Source organism: Stegastes partitus, unplaced genomic scaffold, assembly GCF_000690725.1.
Source record: "Stegastes partitus isolate 25-593 unplaced genomic scaffold, Stegastes_partitus-1.0.2 Scaffold702, whole genome shotgun sequence".
NCBI lineage: Eukaryota > Metazoa > Chordata > Actinopteri > Pomacentridae > Stegastes > Stegastes partitus.
In genome coordinates, this window is record NW_007578433.1 from 367686 (window position 1) to 391247 (window position 23562).

At 43.3% G+C, this 23562-nt stretch overlaps 2 protein-coding genes across 2 annotated transcripts in view; both read right to left on the minus strand.

Moving 5' to 3' along the window:
- Window positions 1-11459, minus strand: part of cers1 (ceramide synthase 1) — a 49045-nt gene extending 37586 nt beyond the window's left edge. The window contains exon 1 of the mRNA XM_008290907.1: window positions 10392-11459. Coding sequence (XP_008289129.1) covers window positions 10392-10631 — 240 coding nt within the window. The 5' untranslated portion in view covers window positions 10632-11459. The remainder of the gene's footprint in view (window positions 1-10391) is intronic.
- A 941-nt stretch (window positions 11460-12400) lies between these two features.
- cope (COPI coat complex subunit epsilon) lies at window positions 12401-23325 on the minus strand. Its single transcript, XM_008290908.1, has 10 exons — window positions 23201-23325; window positions 22972-23034; window positions 21776-21876; window positions 21037-21189; window positions 20480-20533; window positions 20160-20241; window positions 18725-18880; window positions 16185-16253; window positions 13837-13911; window positions 12401-13519 (listed from the first exon to the last, which is right to left on the minus strand). Exons 1-10 carry the CDS (start codon window positions 23300-23302, stop codon window positions 13466-13468), a joined length of 909 nt encoding a protein of 302 aa, XP_008289130.1. The 5' UTR covers window positions 23303-23325; the 3' UTR covers window positions 12401-13465.
- Between the last annotated feature and the right edge of the window lie 237 nt (window positions 23326-23562).

The following is a 23562-nucleotide window of genomic DNA, read 5'->3' on the forward strand; positions in this document are numbered from 1 at the left end:
TCATATACGCTGTACATTTATAATGAATTCATACAATTTAATTCTAATGGCTTTAAATTCAGACAGTTCAACAAGTTCAGACTTTTAAGGACTTTACAATATAAAGCCTTTAACATGGAATCAGCTTATTTTGGCTTTTTTCACGAGGATTTACAAAAAAAGGATTTCTACTAAATAATGTCAATTAATTAAAAATATAAAAGGTCAAATAAGTATTGACCCCCCTCAAGTCAGTATTTAGTAGATGCACCGTTAGCAGGAGTGCCAGCATTAACCCTCCAGATGTTCAGGCGTCAATCAGCCTGAACATCTGGATGCTGTAATTTTAACCCATTCTTCTCTGTAAAACTGTTCAACAGGGACCAGAACAAACTGCTTCTCTCAAGTCCAGCCACAAATTCTCAGTTGGATTGAGGTCTGGATTCTGACTGGGCCTCCAGAACATTCACCTCGTTGTCCTTAAACCGTTTCTGTGGAGCTTCGGCTCATCGTCTTGCTAGAAAACAAATCTACTAAGTCTCAGTTCTCCTGCAGACTGCATCAGGTTGTCCTCCAGGATTTATCTACACTTACTGCATTCATTTACCCTCCACCTTCACAAGCCTTCCAGGACCTGCTGCTGAGAAGCATCATGATGCTGCCACCACCATGCTTCACAGTGGGGATGGTGTGTTTGTGATAGTCTGGTGGTCAAAAGGCTTAATTCTGGCCACTTCAAAACAAAAGAAACTTCATCCGGTTGACTTTATAGTTTCCCACATGCCTTCTGGTGAACTCTAGTCCAGATTTATCGTGAGCTACTCTCATATCAAGCTTTGACTGGCGATGAAAAGCTTGTTACAACTTCAGATGCGTCATTGGCGTCTTGTTGGCCTCTCTTACTGGTGTCTCTTATCTTGCATTTATCTTTTATGCTTTTGTAAATTCTGTTAAATAAAAGACAAATCATATTGACCACGATTCAAACTTGAAAAACAACAGATGAACACTATTGATAGGCCATGTGAGTGTGAAGCTTCTTACAAAAGAACTTTAAAGATTTGGAATTTTAAATATCCTTTAAACGTCTTGGAGGGGATTTTGGAGAGTGACAAAACAGCTTTGTGGTGCGTAGCGTTTCAGACTGAGTCACACCTCGGCCAGAACAACCTCTGTAATCGCTGCCAGATGTCAGCGAGCCCCGACTCCTGACTTACAGGTTTGCGCTAACTAGCTATGGGAGGGTGAGGAGAGGCAGAAAGAAAGAGAGGTGAGATGAAGCAAAAAAAAAAAGGCAGCCCGCTATTCCGACCAGCGTAGGAAAGTTCCCTCTGCATGAATCCAGTTCCTTCCACAGAGGGAAGGAACTGGGGAGAGACTCGGGGAGGACGAACTGATGTAACTGCTTCCCAAGAATGTTTGGCTCTCGGATGTTACCCATAACTACAGTAACCGAATGAACCGCACAAACAAACGTGGTAAACACGGCGTAAAAATGCACGAAACACACAAGAGAGAGCAGACGAGATGAACTCCGGCTTCCTCTGACGACTGTGTTCTCGCGCTCGCTCACAAAAGTGTCCTTGTTAGAAGGGAGGCAGCTGCCAAGTGCGAAGCCTACAGTGACAGTGTGTTCTGAGCCAATGAAGGCCCGTCCACTGTGCCTATCTGGAGGAGGATAAATAGGACAGAAAGGGAGAGGAAGAGGAAAAAGATTGAGAGGCCGGCCACAGCAGCTCCGCGGCGGTCAAGGCCTCTCGGCACATTCCAGCTGACCAGAAGAGAGTCTGACTGTCAGAGTGGCCAAACAGGCCTGATTCATGACCCTGCTGCTGCTGCTGCTGCTGCTGCTGCTGCTGCGAGAGGCCGAACAACCACTCCCTGTTTTATCCTCAAACGATCTGATGATCTTTTGTGTTTGGAATTACGGCAGGCTCGAGTTACAGCGGATGAATAAGGATGTGGCTGATGGCTGCAGTCGTTATTAATTAATCTGTCAATTAGGCCGCGGCGATACGAATCGACCGCCGACTTCTGCATCGATAAGAATAAGAAAACTGTCACTTAAGTGCAATTTTAGATGCAAGTTTAGTTGCACAAACAAATCCTTCCTGCCTCACAAACAGCCCGTCGTGTCCCCGGATAACAGCTATGAACAGCCAATCAGATTGTTGTTTAGCTGCACGAGTCATTCTTGAAATCTTTCAGGCCTTCTCAGTTGTTCTGACGGCACGTCGGCTCACTTCTCCATAAAATCTCTGCTCCACAATCTGACAAGGCTGGACCGAGTTTTCACTTTCAGCGAGGCACAAGTCTGAACTGCACCCAGTCGCACTCGTGTAAAGACACGCAAGCATGCTTTGAGTTCTGTGATTGAAGGAAGTTTGTCTTATTCAATACCTGCAACATCAAACAGCAGCAGGATCCACGAAAAGGATTTTCAAAACCAAGTGAGAGTTGTGAGCGTTTGTGGAACAACAATAAATATCTGATTATTAATGAACCCCGACACGGAGACAGAGTTCAGTTTGTTGCTTCCAGATGTTTGCAGGAGTTTCTCCTCTGAGTTTATCAAACATCTGCAGCATCAGGATGCACACGTGAGCGTCTCTAAAGCGAGACAGTTGTTCACGTTTACACATGGAGCAACCGCAGTGACTGCATTAGATAGTGCTAATTAAAAATTAACCCTGACGTGGAGACCGGACGGATCAGGATTTAACAGGAACTCACACTGTTCCTCTGCTGTTAGTGAAGCAGCAGTTAGATGATCAGAGTTTAAGTGATTAGGAATTCATAAACGAGTCAAGCTGTTAGTTATTTAGATGGTTTAACAGGTTTTTAAAACTCCAAATATAGTGGTTAATTTAATTTATTTTTTGCCTCCTGGTCGTTATTAAACATTTCATTCTGATATACTTTAATTTTCAGCGATATATCACCCAGCCTTACCCTGTTGAACCCTGATAATTAGGTTAAAGTGATTAAATGTAAAATGAAAATGGGTCATTATGTCTATTGTTGGTAGCAGACTTCTCAGTTCTGCTGCTCATATGTTTTTCTGAACAATTTATTTATCGTTTAGTCAACAAAATGTCAATCAGCAGAGACAAAGAGTCAAATTGGACGTCTTTAAACATCCGAGACTCAAATATATTTAATTTATAACCATTCAAAAAGCATAAAATCCTCCTTTTTTTTTTTGTTGGACTGTATTTGATCGGTTCCTTATCAGATTAATCAGCTCATTGTTCCAGATCCACACCAGAGTCGACACGTCCGTGGAGCGAATGTTCATTAGCAGGTCACTGCACTTTAAAGTTATTGATGCATAATTCATCTGTGAAGCTTGACAAGATGTGACATAATTGTCCAACAATCTGCACGGTTTAAATTAATCGTTCAGCCACGTGGTCGGGACAATGCCAGGAGAAAAGATTCCCAACACCTTCTGACATTTCTGCCTGAAAAACTACTTTATCTGACACTTGGATCAATAATCATACGAGCTGCCCTTTTGTCTCGAGCGGCTGATCGGTTGATGGACTGAACGCTTCGTCTCTACGCAGGTGTCCGGATTTTAAAACGCGAGCTGAATGCTGAAGTGAAAGACAAGCTGGAATAAAATCAACCTGCAGGCAGTCGAGTGCATCAGACTTCCAATTACTCGAAGGCACACGAGGGCACATTGTTGACATTAGACATGATGTAATCCATATCGGTATAGACGATGTATTGTAGGGATAAAGGTTGATTAACTGCACTCTAAAGGTTCAATGCATGCTTGCAAGAAATGTTATCTGTTGTTTTGATGATATAATAATGTCGATAACTACATCAACTTCAAACTGTGTGTAAGTTGAGCTCAGATCTGTAGGATTAGATCATCATCAGATGATTAAGACAATCCAAGTTGACTCTGGTTCATCTTCAGACCATGACCTCTGGTTGGAGGTCATTAACCAGCACACAAGTCTTTGTCATGGTGCTTGTTGCTAACAAAACCCCCACAATGCACTCTGTTTGCCGACATGATAGTGAAAGTGACTCTGGTGGCTTCAGAATTAAACACAAACTAGTTGCATTTTGGAGCGTTTTTTTCTATTTCTGTTGCACTGACTTAATGAAACTGGCTTTAACATTATTTTCCTTCAATGTGAGCTCTTGATTTTCAGTCCCCTCTTCCACCCCTTTACAGTTTCTGGACAAATCCAGATGATTAAGACAATCCAAGGAGACTATGGCTCATCTTCAGACCATGACCTCTGGTTGGAGGTCATTAACCAGCACATAAGTCTTCGTCATGGTGCCCGTTGCTAGGAAAACCCCCACAATGCTCTCTGTTTGCCGACATGAGCGGCCCATAGTGAAAGTGACTCTGGTCGCTACAGTATTAAACACAAACTAGTTGGATTTTGGAATGTTTTCCATCTTAATAAGGGCTCTTTGTTGTTGTTGAGCCCAAACATCTGCTCTGAGCGTGTGGAGGAAACAGTGAACCTATAAGCGCTACCTGCACATGAAGCAGATCACATGTCAGCCGCCGGTGAAAGCGCTGCTCGATAAACCAGAAAGCTGAGTCATGAGTCCAGATCGGAGGGCCGACACCGACCAGACTATCATGGCAAATAATAACTGCTTGCAATCAGTGTCAAAATTACAAGCAAGTTTCACCTGAGTGGGCACTTTTGGCTGAATGGATATCACTTCCCCCTTAACCGCAAGTCAAGTATCGGGTTTCTCTCTGCGGCTCTAATGCACAACAATGAGCGGGAGCTTAGTGGAAAGTGATCTGGGATCTGTGGTCGGGAACCTTGTCAAACCTCAGGCTGCTTTCACATTTAGAACAACAGCGAGGGGATGAGGTGCCACCGGGCTCAATGCGGGGAGATAAGCCCTGCAACAAGGCCGGAGCTGGCAAACTCCCCGCTGCTCTGCTGTCTGAGTGACTGCTTCACTATGAGTGTGTGTTGGAGGCTACGGGAGGTATTTATGAGAGCTGTTATAGACTGCTGCTGCTGCTGCTGCTGCTGCTGCTGCTGCTGCTGCTGCTGCTGCTGCTCCGACCACCGCCTGCCTCGCTTCGTCTCCACCGCTGGACACGAAATTAAGACACTGACCAGAGGTTGCATGTCGGCGTAAGACAGCACATGTCCGTTTACCGCCGTGTGCATGTGTCTGGGTGTGTGTGCAGTTGTGTTAATGATTGGCTGCCGCGTGCTGAGTCAGCAGCTACACAACCCCCTTCGGCCCACTTCCCCACTCCAGTCCTTCCTTCCTCTAGATCCCTGATTTGTTTATTCCTTCCCTCCGATCACCCGTTCTCTGCCATCCCTTTGTCTCTTTCGCTGATTTTACTGCGGCCTCGTAAAAGCTACACGTGCGCGTTTTTAAACGCACGCCAAGCCTCCGACACACGCACAAGTCGTAAGCCGCCAGACGAACACCTACTCATGGCAACACAAACAGTTTGTGTTTGTGCAGAGCAAAGTGAAAAAACAAAAAGAGGAAGGACGACTTTCATGCTCGCCCGTGTGTGACATTTACACAGTTACGTTTTCTTAAAAAAGAAAAAAAAAAAACAACAGGAGACCGTCCACACTCACTTAAAGGACACATTTACCTTTGTTTGGATTTCTAAATGTCACTGTCAGCGGTGGCAGCGACGAGGCAGAACACGCTGATGCACTACAGTGTCTTACGCAACAACTCAAGTGGCTCATAAACAAGTTGTGTTTAATTTAACCTGAGTAGGTGCTGCTGCTGCTGCTGCTGCTGCTGCTGTGACTCGTACACCCAGGCATCAAACCGAATGTGATGAAAAACACTCATTCAACCACGCACGACTAGCGTGCACAGAAGCCATCCCCACCCCACCCCCCGGCACGCCGACAGCATGGTTAGTGACATGTAAAACCAGGGTAGCATCTGGACCCTGGTTCCATCTCTTCTGGTTAACGCACATGCAGAAAAATATTCAAACACAAGCACAAAGCTCATGATTAGCAACGTCAACTGTACTTCCTAATTTTTGGACCGACTTGTAAATGCGCCATAAAAGAAAGGCTTCATCCGCAGTCTCACTTCCACCAGAGTGCTCGAGGAAACCGAATACTTGATGGCTTCAAATGTGATTGGATTGCATAGTCATGAATAGGAATGCTAACGATGAATCATTAATCGATCAGCTGGCGTTCATATCTTAACCCAGAGATGTTAATGATTAATGGATTAATTTAAAACTACAGTAGCTGATAAGGCAGAAATCAAGGGTCGTGGAGATTCGCTGTAGTACCTGGTTGCACCACCAGGTGGAGCCTCCCTGCAGGAGGTGGCTGTATTGGGAGCTATGAGATGTTTAATGGTCTCCAACCAGCCCTCATTTGGCTCAATCTGGACGTGCTTGATCAGACTATGCCAGCAGAAAGCTTTATGAGGGTTTAGCGAGTAAAAAGCCACCATGACAAAGACTTTTCTGACACTTAAAGGCCAATTCATGCTTTCTACATGTTTGCTGTGCGTCCACTCCATGAATCAAACAGACTTCATGCATCCTGTTGGCCTTCTCATATCTTTCTCATACATACTTTCCCTTCAGCCTACATGCACTTCTTCCCAGGAGATTTGGTTAGTTCTTTCCAGGAGTGAAAGGTCATTTGCATGTCCTTTTGCTCCTCTCCTTCTACTCCAACACTACACTTGCGGATGCAGAAATCATGACTGGAATCTGAGCTCACGTATTCGGCATCGCTGTGGTTGCCTGTTTGTTGTGTTTTGATTGTTGTGGATGGGCGATGTGGTTTTGTTGGTGTGAGTTTGGTGAGTGAATAGCCACCATGACAGAGATCTGTGTAGCGCTTAATGACCAAACAAATCCACCAGCTTCAGCTTCTTATTATCATATAAATCAGAGAGCAGCTGTTTCTGCAAAGTTATTATCAGATGATGTTTAATATCAAACAGCAAACTGTCTGTGGTTAAAAATAGCTTCTGTCCCTCTGTAGCTTTAATTCATTTCAACAAATAATCAAGTACTGATTGATAAAACGGTTTAAAATGCGCCTCCCAACCCCCTGAATACGTCTTCATACGCAGAGCATTCAGCACCTCCTGACTTCCTCTTTTGGCCGCGAACACTCGAGGGTCCCGTCTGTCGAGGTTGTTCATGTGGAGTAAAGTTCAGCTGCTGTCAGAAAATCCAGCATCACTCGGTCTGTTTTCATAACTGGAACCAGTACAGTAGAAAATGCAAACCACAGCACGCGGAGATTTTTAAAATGGGTCAACTTTCATTCTTCAAACGTGACTGTGAGTGCTGTAAGTAAGAAAACAGGAAACTAATTATTTTTATCCATCGGCCTGTGGCAGATGAGTTACAAAATGCGCCAGAGACTTTGGGCGAACCGGGGTTTGTTTTTAGACAGCTGCAGCTAACGGTTAGCCTCCTTATTGATTCACTGAGGGCTGTGTTTTCAATTTATCACTTATAATATCCAAGAAAACGACCCGGAGCACGAGGAGAGGCCGCTGAATGTCCCAAACCAAAAGTGTTTTGTTTGTGTAAAAGCAGCTTACATTTGAGAGCTTTTTTTGAAGTTATTTTTTTAGCGTTTGTTGGATAGTATAGTCAGAGAGAGACAGGAAAGTAGAGGAGAGGACGTGTGGGAAAGGGTCATGAGCGGGATTCGAACTCATGACCTCCACATTGGGACTGTAGCCCTACACATGGGATGCCAGGTGAGCTATACCGGCGCCCCTTGAGAGCTATTTTTGAGAAATATTAGTTACAGATTACAGTTAATTTCCTAACAGCTGCAGCTTTGTAATAAAAGAAGACAAACAAACTCCCTTCTGTCATATTGGTGCATACAGGAGTTCCTTTAAGTCCGTCGCCTGCCAGAACATTTCCTCAGATGAAAATCATTGCCTTTTCTTCCACAGGGTCCCTCCACAACATGATTACAAGTGCATCGTTTACTGTCTATCAGGAGCTCTGCAGCTAATCAACAGTGTGCATTCGTGATTGTCTGCTCCCTGATTTATTGCGCTCATGACAGTTTAGCCACTTTACTCCACATCAAGAACCGCAGCAACTGGATACTTCAACACTGCGAAAGCCGCATATTCCCTCATTAAGGGCGAGTTATTAAATGCGCTGCGGTTTACTTGACTTCGCGAGAGCAAGCATCTCGTGTCGGTCCAAGTCGGCGCAACTCTCTTCTGGCAGCTTTTGTGACGTACAGCAGCGATAGTCGTGCTGCCCGCTGACCGGACGCTGAACTCATCCTCTCCATCCCTAATGTGAGCACTGCAAAGGTGTCACTGCACATGCACCGAGTTCAGCATCTCCCCTCGTCGTTCACAGCCTTTACAGCATCCAGGCCTCAAGCAGGCTCCATCCCATAATGTTCCATAAGAGCCCACACACATACATGATGTAAAAAAAAAGGGAAAACAGGCCTCATTCTTTGCATTCTCGGGCCTCATCTGGCTCCGCACATGGGGCCCTGAGCTACAGTAAACTGCTCCGGCATCATCATCATCATCATCCTCCACCATGTGCAGCCGCCGCTCCACCCCCACCGCGGTGACGGCACCAGGCCACAGCCCCTCCCTGCCAGCGCCGGCTGGGTGGAGGAGCTCCGGCCTGGGCTGGGTGGAGGGAGCAGAGGAGGGCCGGGCGCCGAGCCAATGTGTCGGGCCTCTGACAGATGCATCGGGGGTAAGATGCTGCTCTCGGACACGTTGCAGTTTAGTGAGTGCATATCATCAAAGCAAGAAGAACAAAAAAGAAAAACGATTTTCTGCTCCGTGACAGCAGCAGCAGCAGCAGCAGCGTGTGTGTGCTGCAGATCAATGAGCTTTTTATATGATTATTGCATCAGTTAGAGGCTTCTGATTTACAGGTTCACATGGGTTGGGCAACCCTGAAGTGGTTTATCAGTAAATCTACACTTTAAAACGACTGATTTCAGTGTGGTTTATGTGCACATGTGTGTGTGTGAGTGTTTAGGGCTCTGCTGCCAGCCAGGTCAGAAAGTAGCTAAAAGCACTGAGGGGACTCTGAAGTCTGTGGGATTATTCTGGCACAATGGTGCTGGCGACGAAACTAAATACAGTGAAATGAGCCTAATGAGATCTAACGGGATTATAGTAGCGCGCAGAAACACTGAGAAGATAAAGCAACTAAACAGGCGTAGCTGCATAGAAAACTACTAGAGGTGTTCTGTTCTTATAGACATTTATATACAGACAGTCATGGGGGCTTCTGTAGCAGCCTGGATGCTGTGCTGAATATATATATATATATATATATATATATATTAAATAGTCTCCATCCTTTTTATATATATATGTATGAGGACAATGATGCCTGTTTTGTTGTTTATTTTACAGTTTAGACTATATAAATAGACAACTATGGCTGTTTAGATGGTGTTTTTTTGCATATATATGATATTTAAACATTTACCACATACATGACTTTCTATATACTACATGTACATTAGGGTGCAGATACGTGTGTCTACTGTACATCATATTATATTTATATTTAGATATATTATGCACATGTATACTCTATATATTATAAATAGACAACAGGGTGTTTTTGCTGCATAAATACAGACAGATAGCAACTAAATACCCACAGTTGACTATATATATGTACATTAGGGTGCAGATAAAGGTGTTTAATGTCTATCACATCATATTTATATATATTATGTGCATCTATATACTATTAAATAAAGACAACCAGGTGTTTTTGCTGCATAAATACAGATGGACATCCCCTAAGAACCGATACTTGCCTATATATATGTACATAAGGGTGCAGATAAGCCTGTTTACTGTCTCACACACACATATAGTTTGGTGTCCTATATCCACACCAAGAATGTGATAACTCTGCAGAAGACCTTGTTAATGTAATAATCTGTGTTTGTTGGATCAACACATGTGCAGATTAGAGTGTTGACTGTCTGACATTTCTTCATCCTCCTCCTCCTCCTCCTCCTCGCTGAGCTGAACATGTGCTCTGGAGCAGCAGCAGCAGCAGCAGCAGCGGCGGCGGCGCACCGGCGCACGGCGCAGGCCTCGCTGGGGGTTTCTATGCATGCGAACACTTCCTCACCCTGCTTGAACCTGCCACCATCTTGAATGAGTCACAAAACCCAAACGAGAAGCTCAGCTGTGACTCAGGTTCGTGTTTTGTGAGAGCCCGCCTCGGTTCTTTCCCTCAGACCCGCCACCGGCCCCCCGCTACCTGTGTCCCACCTGTGCCCCCCCTCCCCCTCTCCCTCCCGTCCCACCTGCGTGTGTTCCACCCACGGAGCTTTCAATTAAGAGCACCGAGCTCCTGTGAGAGCATTAATTAGGGATGTGCTGGTTTCTGTGTCGGGTTCACCCACCTTAAACAGACTTTGTGTCAGTCCCTTCCTGACCTGCGTCCACAAATAGGCGCAAAAGAAAAACAGGGCGATTTCGGTCCAGGTAATGTACGCGTTCTCCAGGAGAGTCCGTTTGGAGAGCTCCAGCCCGCAGCTGCCACAGTCCCTCCAGGCGCGCAGCATGACGGTGGAGGCTCTGCTGATCAAGTCCAAGTAGCCCGGCATGGGCTCCACTTCCACCGGCCCGGCGGGACTACCCATTGTGGCGGCGCACGGGCGACAAAAACCGGCAGAAAGGGCTCCGGCCGAGGCAGAGATGGAGTCCGGTTCGCTGTTGGGTCCAGACGGTGCGGCTGATCGGTGGAGCAGCCTTCTAGCTCAGCTCGAACAGCTTATCTAACCAGCTTACCCCGCTCAGTAGCCTAATTCTTTGTTGTCCAAATTAAGACACGGGCCCATTCTTCGCGTCCTGGACCGTTGGATGAATGATTTCGGGGCCCGGCGGCTCTGCGGGGACGAACCGACACCGAGGCTTGGTTTGAAGATCACACAAAGCGAATCCTGAGCAGGTTTTGGCCGTGAATGTGACCCATTAGCGCTGCTGGAGGTTGGTTCTGCTCATCATTCCGCTACGCTCATCTGCGGCAGCAGCGCGTCCTGGTTAGCCGCCTTAGCTAAGTCCGACCACAGCAGGGACTGGAGCAGCATTGGCAACACAGTTAGCCTGAACGTGTCACCGCGGCCGAGCGCACACACATGAACGAGTTAGAGGCTGGAGGTTTCCTTTAACAGCTCTGCTCGGTGATTAGCGCCGCGCCGCCGCCACACGGGCTCATCTGTCCGTTATCCGCCTTATATAACGTCTCCGCGCCGCGACGCTCGGCGGCAGATTCCCGACACGAAGGCGAGTTATTCCAGCGAAAACAAAAGGATAAATCGGAGGAATATTATCCTGCGAAGAGGCTGCGGTGTGCTGCTGCTCGTCCTCCGCCTCTCGGTGCCGCGGCTCCGGCTGGTCAACGTGTCCGACGCTGCGTCCTGACGAGCGGCGCTGCGCTCCGATCAACTGTTGCGGTGGAAAGCGGGACAGACAGCTCCGCTCCGTTTATGCGAAAAGGGGGGAAAAAAGCGGAGGGGGCGTGACGCAATTAGGACCGCTATCTTGTGTTTGAACCGTCTTCTGCTCGGAGGATTAGAGAGGATGGCTTAAAGAGACAGTGCAGGATCCGCACGGGGCTGCGCACGACGCACCGGCATCACGCAGACGTCCCAGAAAGCGCAAAAAAAAGACGTCAAATTCTCAATTCTTCATTACGGCTGCTGGTCTCATGAACGAGGCCGGAGACACTCAGCGCCTCCTCCAAACCTCCACCAGCAACAAACGACATGAACACACAGCTTCCTAAATCACATGATTTATCTTCTGCACATCTCAGATCATTCACACCATCTACTAGTTAAATGTGCGCATTCCTGCACACTGCAAATATTTCTACCACTTTTTTTTTTTATCACTTAAAATTCTTTGGATTTGCTCCATTTGCTTGTTATTTGTTCTGCTGTTGCAATACTTTCACTTGGCATTTAAAAAAAGGGGGAAAGAATGGCAGCAGCATCCTGCACCGACTCCCTGAATTCATTTTAATCCCTTATTTGTTTATAAAGTCATTCCTCCTCTGGTGATATTTTCATGTTTTCAGTGGCTTGTTGCTGCTGGTGATGCTTCAGATTTATTTCAACTTTAGAAATTAATCTTAATGATATTTCTTTAGACCATTTTCTTTTCTTCTGTCTTGACATTTGCACATAATTTCTGCTGCTACGTGGCTGATAACATGTGCAGCACTCTGGTCAACTCTGTGCTACATAATTTAATTTCCAACATTTGCTTTCTTTTTGAATCCTTATTTAAAACCTCTACTGCTCAGCTTTTACTGTAATGCACCAAATCACCACATCAAATGCAACTGATTCTGAATTCTTAACCTCGTGCAGCCCCCCTCTGAAAAACTCCCCACAGCAAACACAAGTCAGCTATCACACATTTATTATCATTTCACAGGAATGTTTGCATTACACATGTATGTGGTGGAAGAAATACAAATCTATAAAGAGTGAACAACCTCCAGAGGGGAAACGATGACCTCAGGTGTGGTTTAAATAACAGGGCCAACGTCTCCATGTGAAAACACACAGCGGACAAAAATACAAACGCAGCATGTCGATGGTCTTATTTTCTGACTAAATTAAGCTAAGTGTGCACAGAAAGCGTTACACCACCTGCTCGTGGCTTTAGAAAAAAAAAAAAAAACAATGATCAGATAGCGTGAGTCGCTCCTATAAAAAGGTCGCCTCAAAATGCAGCTTTATTCAAATGACGCAACGCCACAGATGACAGGAAAAACACTTTAGTTGGGGCATCGGTCGCATCGAGCTCTGAAAGAAAATCTGCCACATGGCCCAAAAAATGTCCACCGACTTCCCCGAGTCCTCCTAGATTAGCAGGACGTCATTTAAACTGTGTCCCAGATGACTCATGCCCAGAAAGTCACCATTTGTCGTCTAAAAAAGAATCTTCTTAGAGCTCGGTGCGACAGAAGATCGGTCACATGATGCTCTGGATGTCTGACAACGCAATCATGTGGCCCAACAATGTCCACCGACTTCACCGAGTCCTTCCAGATAAGCAGGACGTCAATCAATTTGATGATGATTCATTATGTTGTAAAAATGCAGCATAGTTCTGAATGCCTAGAAGTTTGTCGTCTAAAAAAATCATCTCAGAGGTCAATGAGACAGAAAATCTGCCACATGATGGTCTGGATGTCGCAATCCTGTTGCCCGAAAATGTCCACCGACTTCACCGAGTCCTTCGGGATTAAACCTACACCGCAAATGTGACTCAAAACTGGATTTCTGTTTTGTTTTTCAAAGTGCTTGGTGGTTTGATTCTGTTGCAGAGATGTTTTGGGACGTCTATTCCTTTACGTTAAAAAGAATCCCCAGAATTTAATAAAACCTAACATGCTGCGTTTGTATTTCAGCTCCGTACACATGTAAGATGACGAGTCGTTTCCACGGTAGAAGCAGCTGCTTCATGCTGTAGCGGTGGGAGCGTACTGCATCGCTAGTCTGTCGAACTCATTCTCCTGCAGGGAAACAAAAAAAAAAAGAGCAGAAGAAACAGTTAAACACACAAAAATCTGACCGTGGAAACAGCTGTGCATCGCATGCTTTGTTTGGAGTAACCCAGTTCTGGTGTGTTTATGTACATCTGCGCTCTTGTGTAATTACACCGCCGCAGAGTGTGACAAAGGCTAAAGATTCAGAGTTTAATGCTCTGGTTGGGTTCGCTCCAAGGACACCTGCTGCCAGACCATCATAACAACCGGGCCAGGTGATTAAATTATAACAGAGTGGAGTTAAGAAGGCAGCAGCTGTGACGGGAAGCAGCGAGGAGGCTTACCTTCGCTAAGTAGTCTTTGAGGAAGGGGTGAGCTCTGTGTGCATCCTTCAGCTGGGAGAGATAGCGATTGGTTACCTGAAGACAAACAGATGACGGGAAAGTTTGGAAACAACAGTGACAGTAAACGAGCCTGAACAAAGATCTGAAGCACGGGGTTGATAGAGTCAAGGTTGTGAAGGTTTGTCCACAAATAAAAGCGTGGTTTCCAAGGCCTGAACACGGCATTCTGATCGAACTGTTTGGTTTTTAATCACATCAGACGGTTGTGGTGTCGTCTTTGATCTTCTCAGTGGTTTGAAGGAGGTGAAGCTAATGTGGCAGAAAACACAAACTGGGCACTAATTAGAATTTAGCGACATTTAACTCGTTAAACACGATGACGATTGCGAGATAGTTTCAATACAGTATGACTAAACCACAACTAAACTGTCTGTAAAAAACTGTACTTCTGTTGTTGCTAAATTTGTCGCAGATGTTTAATGTCAGAGACGGAAACCTTCGACTACGAACTGCAGGTTGCGTAACTTCCAGGAATGCTGCAAATATTGTTGATCGAAACCGTGTTTGGAAGCGTTCGCATAGCTTCGTCCTCGTGGGATTTTGGGACTGGAAATAAATGCAATTCAATCTAGAGAAGCTTTCCCCTCATGCACCCGGAAACAAATAAAAGTAAGAAAAACAAAATACAACGAATACAAAAGTCAAAATAACACATAAAAACAAAAACAAACATTGCTCAGAGAGAATACAGGGAGTCCTTGAATTTGTAGGGTCACAACTATAGTGCTCAATATGTCAGGTTAATCTGACACTGTAGTGACTGAGCCTGAATATTTTGTCAATCTAATCTCTACAACTAATACTACTGCAGTGTCGTAGCCTCAATATTTCAATTAGTCAGGCTTATCTCTATAACTAATAACACTGTACAGTCTTAGCCTGGATATTTAAATTAGTCAGGGTAATCGCGATACCAAAAAATACTGTACGGTCTTAGCCTTACTATTTTAATTAGTCAAGCTAATCTCTATAACGAATGAAACTGTACAGTCTTAGCCTGAATATTTAAATTAGTCAGGCTAATCGCTATAACTAATAATATCATACGGACTTAGCCTTAACATTTAAATTAGGCAAGTTAATCTCTATAGCTAATAATCCTGCAGTGTGTTAGCCTGAATATTTAAATTTGTCAGGCTAATCTCTCTAACTAACAATATCATACGGACTTAGCCTTAACATTTAAATTAGTCAGGCTAACCTCTAAAGCTAATTAAACTGTACAGTCTTAGCCTGAAAATTTAAACTAGTCTGGTTAATCTCTATGACTAACAACACTCTACGCTCATATCCTTAATATTTAAAATAGTCAGGCTAATCTCTATAACTAATAATACTGGACTGTCTTATCCTTACTATTCTAATTAGTCAGGCTAAACTCTATAACTAATAATACTGTAAGGTCTTAGCGTTTATATCTCTATAATGTATAATACTGCAGGGTCTTAGCCTTAATATTTAATCTACATAATTACTACACTCGTGTCACAGACCTATTATTTAAATTAGTTAGCACACTGTCCATACTGAACAATGCTGTAGCGTTTAAACTAGTAAGGCTAATCTCAATAATATTAATAATACTGCAGGGTCTTAACATTTATTACAGGGAGATAAAGTTGTATTGCTCATCCTGTTTTTAGGCTCTTAACTCTGAAAATGTGAAATTCTCAGTTAAATTATGACATCATTACAGTATCGGGTCTTAACCTCAACATTTAATCTTGCTCTTGGTCAATTCATAATCTTATTTTTCTACTACTTTGGTGCAACAGCTGTGGTCTTAAATGTGCTGCATAACTCACATCATACCTGAGGATGAGCACCTTTTTTTTTTTTTCTTTCCAGCCAGTTTTCAAAGAAACCTCCACATAATTCCTGTTAACCTTGAGCAACACGTGCTAATCAGCGGTTATCGCAGGCGGACCCTTTCTAATGATGTCTTTGAGTCGATGGTCAGCATTCTGGTGCGTCGCTATCAAGTCCATCGAATGCACGGGAGATAATTGAGCCTCTATCTCTTGAACTCTGAGATTCGGGTTGCGCAACTCGCACTCAAGCCACTCAAACCAGAAGACCTGTGACGGAAGGAGGTGCCGTATATCTTCCTGATTTAAACAAAACAACTACAAGTTAAACTGTAGACACGCTGCATGTTGAGGCATAAAGCATTCCTGAGCGAAACCCCGCTGCAACTCCCCTTTCGACGGGCTCGTCTGTGAGGAAGAGCTAAACCGATGGCCGTTGAAACAATGCTGCCGTTAACAGCTGAGAGTCCAAAGTCTCACCTCGGGAGCTTTGCCCAGGTGCTGGGTCAGCACGATGAGGTTGATCAGCGTCTCAGGGTGGCTGCTGTCCTGATAAGGTGACAGAGAGAAAGATACAGAAAGTGACGAGCTTTGTTCTTGAAAAGCAGACAAGCAGAAACTGGACGGTGGAAAGATAGCGCCTCGCATGTCATCTCTGCTCCACTTTAATTCAACTGTTTCACACACGTTCAGCAACATCCAGACTTTAGCTTCACCACTGTTTTCAGTTATTAATACACAAAATAAGCTTTATTTAAAAGAATAAGTTACCAAATGTTTTAATAAACACATGTGCTCATGCTGCTTTTTCTACTAGATGTTTATATTTGATTAAAAATGTCTGATTGTGTGAATTCATTTCCACTGACAATAAAAAGAATTCTACTCTATTAGCACCTTCTGTTTAGCATGTCATTTAATGAGAGCAACAATCAAACGAAACAACCCCAGTTTCTTCTTTTTCATAGGTACAGAAAAGACTTAGCAGCGTCCAGTTTACTGCATCCATTGGGGCCGATTAACTCTGAATTAATTCGTTTGTCTTGTTCAGCTGTTCTCAGAACGTGTGAAAGTCGTGTCACAGTCGTGTTATGTTCTATCTCCTCAGCCGCTGCCTTGTAAAAATTTAACCACCACAGGCTCGGAGGATGGCTCACAGAGAGAGCACGCCATAAACCCAAGATCTGCCTCGTAAAACGCGATTTCTAAGACATCAAAGTTATCCGGATGAGCGGCAGGAAGTGTCGTTCACTTACAAGAAATCTGATTTTATTTAGAAAGAGAGCTGAGATTTTTATCAGCAGAGCAAAGATTGTAAATGCACAATAAATTAAATAATAACACCACAAATTAAATAATTAGCTGTACATTGTGGATTAATGGTGTGTGCTGGTTAAACTTAAACCAGTAATAGATGAAAAACCTCCCAGTTCTATAAAGCAAATGCTGCCATCTGCTGTTACAATGAAGGCAGACGAGTTTCTTTTTTTTTTTTTAATGACTGCACATTGTTGAATAAAGCTTCAGCAGAAGGCGTCACAACCGATACGTCACATATTGCTGCTCATGTCTGATTGCCACACTTCCTCTGCTGTTTTGAAAAGTGGATCGTTTCCTATGTTTGAGTACTTCTATGGGTTGTATTTATGTTTTCAGTGCAGCACACCTCAAAATAAACAAGGCTGTAGATTCTTTGAACCTCAAAACCTGCCTGTGGGTTTGAAAGGTATGCTGTCTTTAAAAAAGAAAAGATCCCTGAAAAAACAAACAAAAAAAACACCATTTGTCAAAGTCAACGAAACAAAAAAAAAGGTCAGATTTTCAACTTTTGAGCTGAACTAATCATCCGTAACGTGGCGTTCCGTTGGGATACTTAATCAAGTCTCAAGATCATGTTGTAACACATGCCTAGTTTAGAAATTCAGCAAAAATTAACAGTTAGTTCTGCAGAGCTTCTGTAAAAAAACAAGACATTCTGTGCTGCTCGTCACAACCAGGAAGTGACAAACATTCTACAGAAATTCAGGGACTTTTCTGCTAAATTAAGGCTGTGTTTCAACAGAGCTGATGTCACTTCCTGTTCATCTACATGAACAGGGCAACCGGACCTCAGTAGAACGACCTTCCTCTATTCTGCTCATATTTTATCCTGTGTTACTTCAGTCATGTTTGATTTGATATTGGTAACCTTCTTGGCCAGGTCTCCCTTGAAAAAGAGATTTTATTCTCAGGAAGACTTCCTGGTTAAATAAAAAATAAGTGTAGAAACAAATTAAATATGTAAATTATCTATATTCTATATTGTATCTATGGATCTACACATTACAGGGAACCACCCTTTTCCCCAGTATTGACAACATCTGTGGGCATTTAGAAAAATGTTGGACATGTTGATTCCAGGTTCCATTTTTGTTTTTCTTTGTTTATGGTTTTTTCGAGTCTTTTTCCTTCTAGTCATGGTTGTTCTGATTCATAGAGGTGCCTACGTTCAGTAAAAATGAGCCCACAGGAGCAAAATAAACCCACAGAAGCTACTACAGACCAACAGATCAGCAGCTGTGAAACAATGAGCGTGAACTGCACTGTGTTTTTAATCACAACTTCACACTAAGAGGAAGATCTGAGCGGTTTGTTGAAGTGATCATCAAGTTGTCAGCCATCGTCAAGGTTCAACAAAACCTAAATAACATCTCTAACAGCAGAATCTTCCAAGACGAGACAATTTTATAAACAAAACTCTTTAATTACTACTTACACTACAATCACTGTGAATTCATCTTAAAAAGAAACGAGGCTTAACCCCGTCTTCTCGCTACAACTCCTCTGTTCGGCAGGTATTCATCAACAATGTCATAATGAAGGATGTGGATCTAAAAGCAGCTTAAGAAACGAGTCATTAAAGGCTTTAAGTGAATAAACTGTGCGTCTGTGTGCATCACAGTCTGCCAATTAATGTGAAGAGACAAAACAGAGCAGACAAAAACCAGAAAAAAAAAAAAAAAATAGACGACGCTAGCTACCTTATCGAGCGCCTCCTGCAGCACCCCCTCGGCCTCCTCCCACTTGTTCTGGGCCATGTAGCAGGCCGCCTGTCCGTTCAGGAGCAGCAGCGTGGACGAGTATTTGTCAGACATCTCCTGGAAAATGTAGTAGGCATCCTGCAGCTTCTCTCCGCCCTGGAACAGCGAGCCGAGCGTTAGTCAGTGGTTATTCTGGACAGTCGATAATAGGTGCAAGAACCCCAGCTGTGATTTGTAATGGTGCTGGAGGTGCACCGCTCCTCGTGACCTGGAAGTTTTAATGCACTATTAAAGCACTTTGTAATGCGTCACACAAACAAACCTGCCTTGCAGCAACACGACCAACTTCAACGGAACACCGTCCATCTGCCACCTGTCATGCTTCGGTTAGAGAACATTTATAAGAGCTGCTGCTGTGCACGCTGCTAATTTAAACCTGCCTCAACCTGAATGTTTATAATGCGATTAAGAGGGTTTTATTTGATTTGGTGTACACACACATAGAGTTTACTAAGGTTTACAAAGTTCTCATGACGGAGCATTTGTTTATAAAATCAACTATATACAATATTTTGGTGATGTTTGAAAAGGCGCTGTCTGTGTTAATTCAGAAAATATGCTGCTGCACTCTCTATATCGCTGTTAAATCATAATAAATGTGGTTATTGGGGGCAAAAACGAAGTTCTGTGGAACATGTTGGCTGAATTTCGACAATATCATTGGTTTTCACACCTGAAAAATTTGCTATTTTGGATTTTTTTTTACCTATGAAGACATACCTAGGGTTCACTATCTCCAGAAATTTAACTTCCTCAGCCATGAAATCTAGGAAGGACACCAACTAATTTGTTTGATACAGATCCGAACGGTCAAACGGCTTCAGCAGAGGCCAAACTTGTAATTATCGACTCTTGAAAATGGAAAAAAGTTCAACATTTTCAAACAAGGGTGACATCAGGGCCCCAGAAAGTGACTGCAAGCGTAGCAATGAGCCCACAAGTTGATGAAATATTGACCACAGACTGGATTTTAATAGGAAATATTTATACATCCCTATACATACACACCTATAGGAGCTTTCTAGGGATCTAATGGAACCCTCATTTGGAAATTTAACACGTTTTTCCATTTTCAAAAGACATTCAAATATTTGGATCCGCTGAAAACGACTCTGTTTCCTCACCAAATTTCACGGCTTTGGGAGTTTTATTTTTATAGATACTGACTCCTTCAAACAACGTCCCAGATAAGATGTTTTTAATGGTGAAAATACAAAGAACGTAAATGTTTCCAGGTCTGAAAACACATTAAATTCTCAGAATTCAGCCAAAATATTTCACAGAACTCCGACTCTGATATAAATAATTAAACTCTCAACAAAACAGGAGCTGGTGGAACCAAACCAGAGAGTGGATTGATTGATTTTCTCCTCACCACGGCGATATTAACCCAGGCTGTGGCCAGCTGGGTGAGAGTAGCATCCTCATCCTGCTCCTGCATCTTCTTCAGCTCTTTCCTGTCAATAAAAAAAAAGTCAAGGTTGAATAATGTGCACTTTTGTCTCTGCAAACTTTTACAAACTTCTACCTCGAAGGTACAGAATTAGCACCAGACAGTGCAGAGGTTTTAGGAGGTCATACTACATGCACATAGACGTTTTCCGTGAGTCTTGAAATAACAACAGCTAATGTACCAGTTCAATGCAAATCTTTTGCTTTACGTTGTTTGCATGAGCACATTTATTAGGTCCATACCTCGCCAGGTCGACACGGTCCAGACTGAGGAGCACCTGAATGGACATGGCCATGCTGATGAATAAACAAATGATCAGAGTCAGTTTCATGCTGAGCTCTCATCAATCAGAGAGGGATGAGGAGCTGATGCACCACACAACACATCAATTCACAGATAAAGTACACAAAGTTGTGGTCCGCACAGTTTCCGAACAACGCTTTCATTTGTGGGGTAGATTTTTTGTGTGTGTTCTATTTACCCAAACACCAAACAAAATCAAATACTAATGATTTCTGTATGCAAATGCAGCTAATCTCTGTATCTCTTACACACACGCACATACAAGCTTTGTAGGCAGTTGAGTAATTTGTGAAAATCTGACCACACGATGAGCCAAGAAGCAAGTTCTCTTTAATAAACATCGATTCCTCTTTCTCTGTAATTATGCCAACATGTTTTGAGCAGGAGCCGGTTTGTTTTTGTGGTGATTATTTCCATCTGTATGATCAAATACAGTAAAAGAAGTTTGATTCAGCTTGTGAACGAAACTCTTTTTACAGTTAAAACCTCTTCTTACCACTCCAGACTCTCCCCTTGGTGCAGAGTCCTGAGAGCGGCGTCGGTGTTCATCTCGTGGTAGTAGATGGAGGCGGCCATCAGAAGGAAGGTGGTGTTTGCGGCGTCCACGCTCTTCGCCATCTTCTTGTCCAAATCGGCAACAATAGCATCCCTGAACAAAAGGACAGATAATGCATAATGAGCGAAATCTGTGGCGACAGTTTGACGGCAACAGACGTACCAGCTGCTTTGGCAAACCGAGGAAGACATTCATCAGAGCTGGCAGAGCAGCTGAAGCATTGTTTTGCATTAAACTGGGAAGCGGATGAGGCTCCTCTTGCATTACAATTTAAAGTCTTACTTAGACACTGAGACGTATTAATCTGTCAAGATCTATGTATTAGAAGCAACACAACAGCTGCGGTCATGTATCACGTTACACATAAAGACACCGTGTTCATCAGTACAGTGTCTGAATTTAAACTCAATTTAATTATCTAAGACTGAAAAAAACAAACTCTGCATCAAAAATGTGAATAAATTCCTACAGACGAGTGACAAATGAAAGGAAAATCCAATGTGAAGTGTCTTGGGCCACAACATAGTTTGTCTTTAATCTACTATTGATGCTGATAGAAAGAAAATATACATGTGAATTCATGTATTATGAAGTATATTGCCAAAAGTGCTAAATTACTTCTTATGCGTAACGTCCAGCACCCTCCATTTTGAACTAAATGTAAAATGGAAGCTCCTACCTTTTGCTTTCATTGGACAGATACTCTGCAAACATCTTCACGGCCTGAAGCTCAGGTGGAGAGTTACCCTTGATGTCATCCAGGACAACAGCGTACTTCCTCTGCAACACAAAATACAACGTGTCAAGTGAAGCCCTTTTCAGACCCGAGCTCTTTTCCGTTAATCTAACGGCTTCATGTCTGACTGCTCAACTTTACATAAAAGCTGCGACGACAACAACCTTACAAGGTCAGACCGAGGAACACTTCAGTTCTAACATGGTACAAGTCTGAACGGCATCCACATGAACAGAAAGGTAACTTTAGTTGTGTGACGGGATTTAGGGGAACATTTTTTACACATTTCAGCACCAATATTGCCCCAAAAACATCACAGAGAGCACAAAACACATCTTTCTCATTCATTTTGTGCTTCAGTTTCACATTTATTTGGGTATTAACTGAAATGTCTACAATGACAATTTTTTTTCACAAAACATTAACAGACGCTCAGTTCATTGCTTTAAGGTGTTTCCCCTCTGAATTCATTAAACACCGGCTGCAATAGAGAGCAACAGGATCCACACAAGCATCTCCAAAGCAAGTGAGCTGTGAACGTCATGCACAAGGAACATCAGTGCTGTTTGGTTAATTAATTACCTATCATTATAATTTTTCCCTGGAATGGAGACGTCAGGATCTAGCAACAGGTCACACTGTGTTCTTCACTTCACCTCAGACAGGTGAGCTGTCACACAGAGTCAACATTTATCAGCTGCGGGTAAATCTTTAGTTACATAGCTGCTGTGTTGAGACGATTTTATTTTACTGTTGGGAAAGTAGTGATGACAGTTTGCTAAGCTGCTGTTAGTTTAGATTTAGTATTATGTTTATTAGAGCAATAGTATGTTTAATACATTACTTGACCTACTGTCCAGTCTCGCGTGAATTACAAGTATCGCGTGAATACCGGTGCTCTCTCCGTGTTACCGTGGTGGGTTTGTCTGAATGAAGTTGAGAAATATTATGTCTGAATGACAGAAAACCGTCATTTTAACAGACTCATAAAGCAGCAATTTTACGTGTCTCATGTCTGAAAAAATCTTTACTGAGCTGCTAATCAATGAGCTACTGTTAGCTAGCAGTCAGCTAGCTTAAAGACAAGAAACTGAGCTAACTGTCAGATTTAAGTTTTTAGAAATGGCACTTTGACTTACCTGTGCGATGTATGCTCTGTACAGAAACATGTCCCTCTCTGTCTCCTTCTCTGGCGACGACGGCTTCAAAAACAGAACACAGGTTACAGTTTAAAAGCGAGTTCAGTTCACTAAGAGAGATGCTAGCTCAAACATTTAGCATCGCTGCTGTCAGACGCAGTGTTTGCCGCCGTTAGCGAGAAGAACAACATTTCAGCATCATCCGGGTGTTTGAGGAACTGTTTCCTACCTTCACTTTCTGAGCCTCATTAATGCACTGCTGGTAGCTGCCGATGTAATAGGCATTTTTCACATCGAACAGTTCATCAACATCTCCCTGCTGAGCCGCCATGTTGACAACACAACTTCTGGACACGTAGCAGAATTACGTCACGTCCGCCGAGGATTGTGGGAGATGGAGTTCAGCGACAAAAAAACCCACATAAACCACACAGATCTACAATCAGAGATAGTTGTGCGTTAACTAATATTACTGGTAGATCTAAAACACTGTGCGGAAATATTTCTGTGTATTAATTTGGCCTAAAATGTCAATAAACTGCACAACTCCTCCTCCCTCTGCAGGAATAACAGCTGAAACATCAGACACAT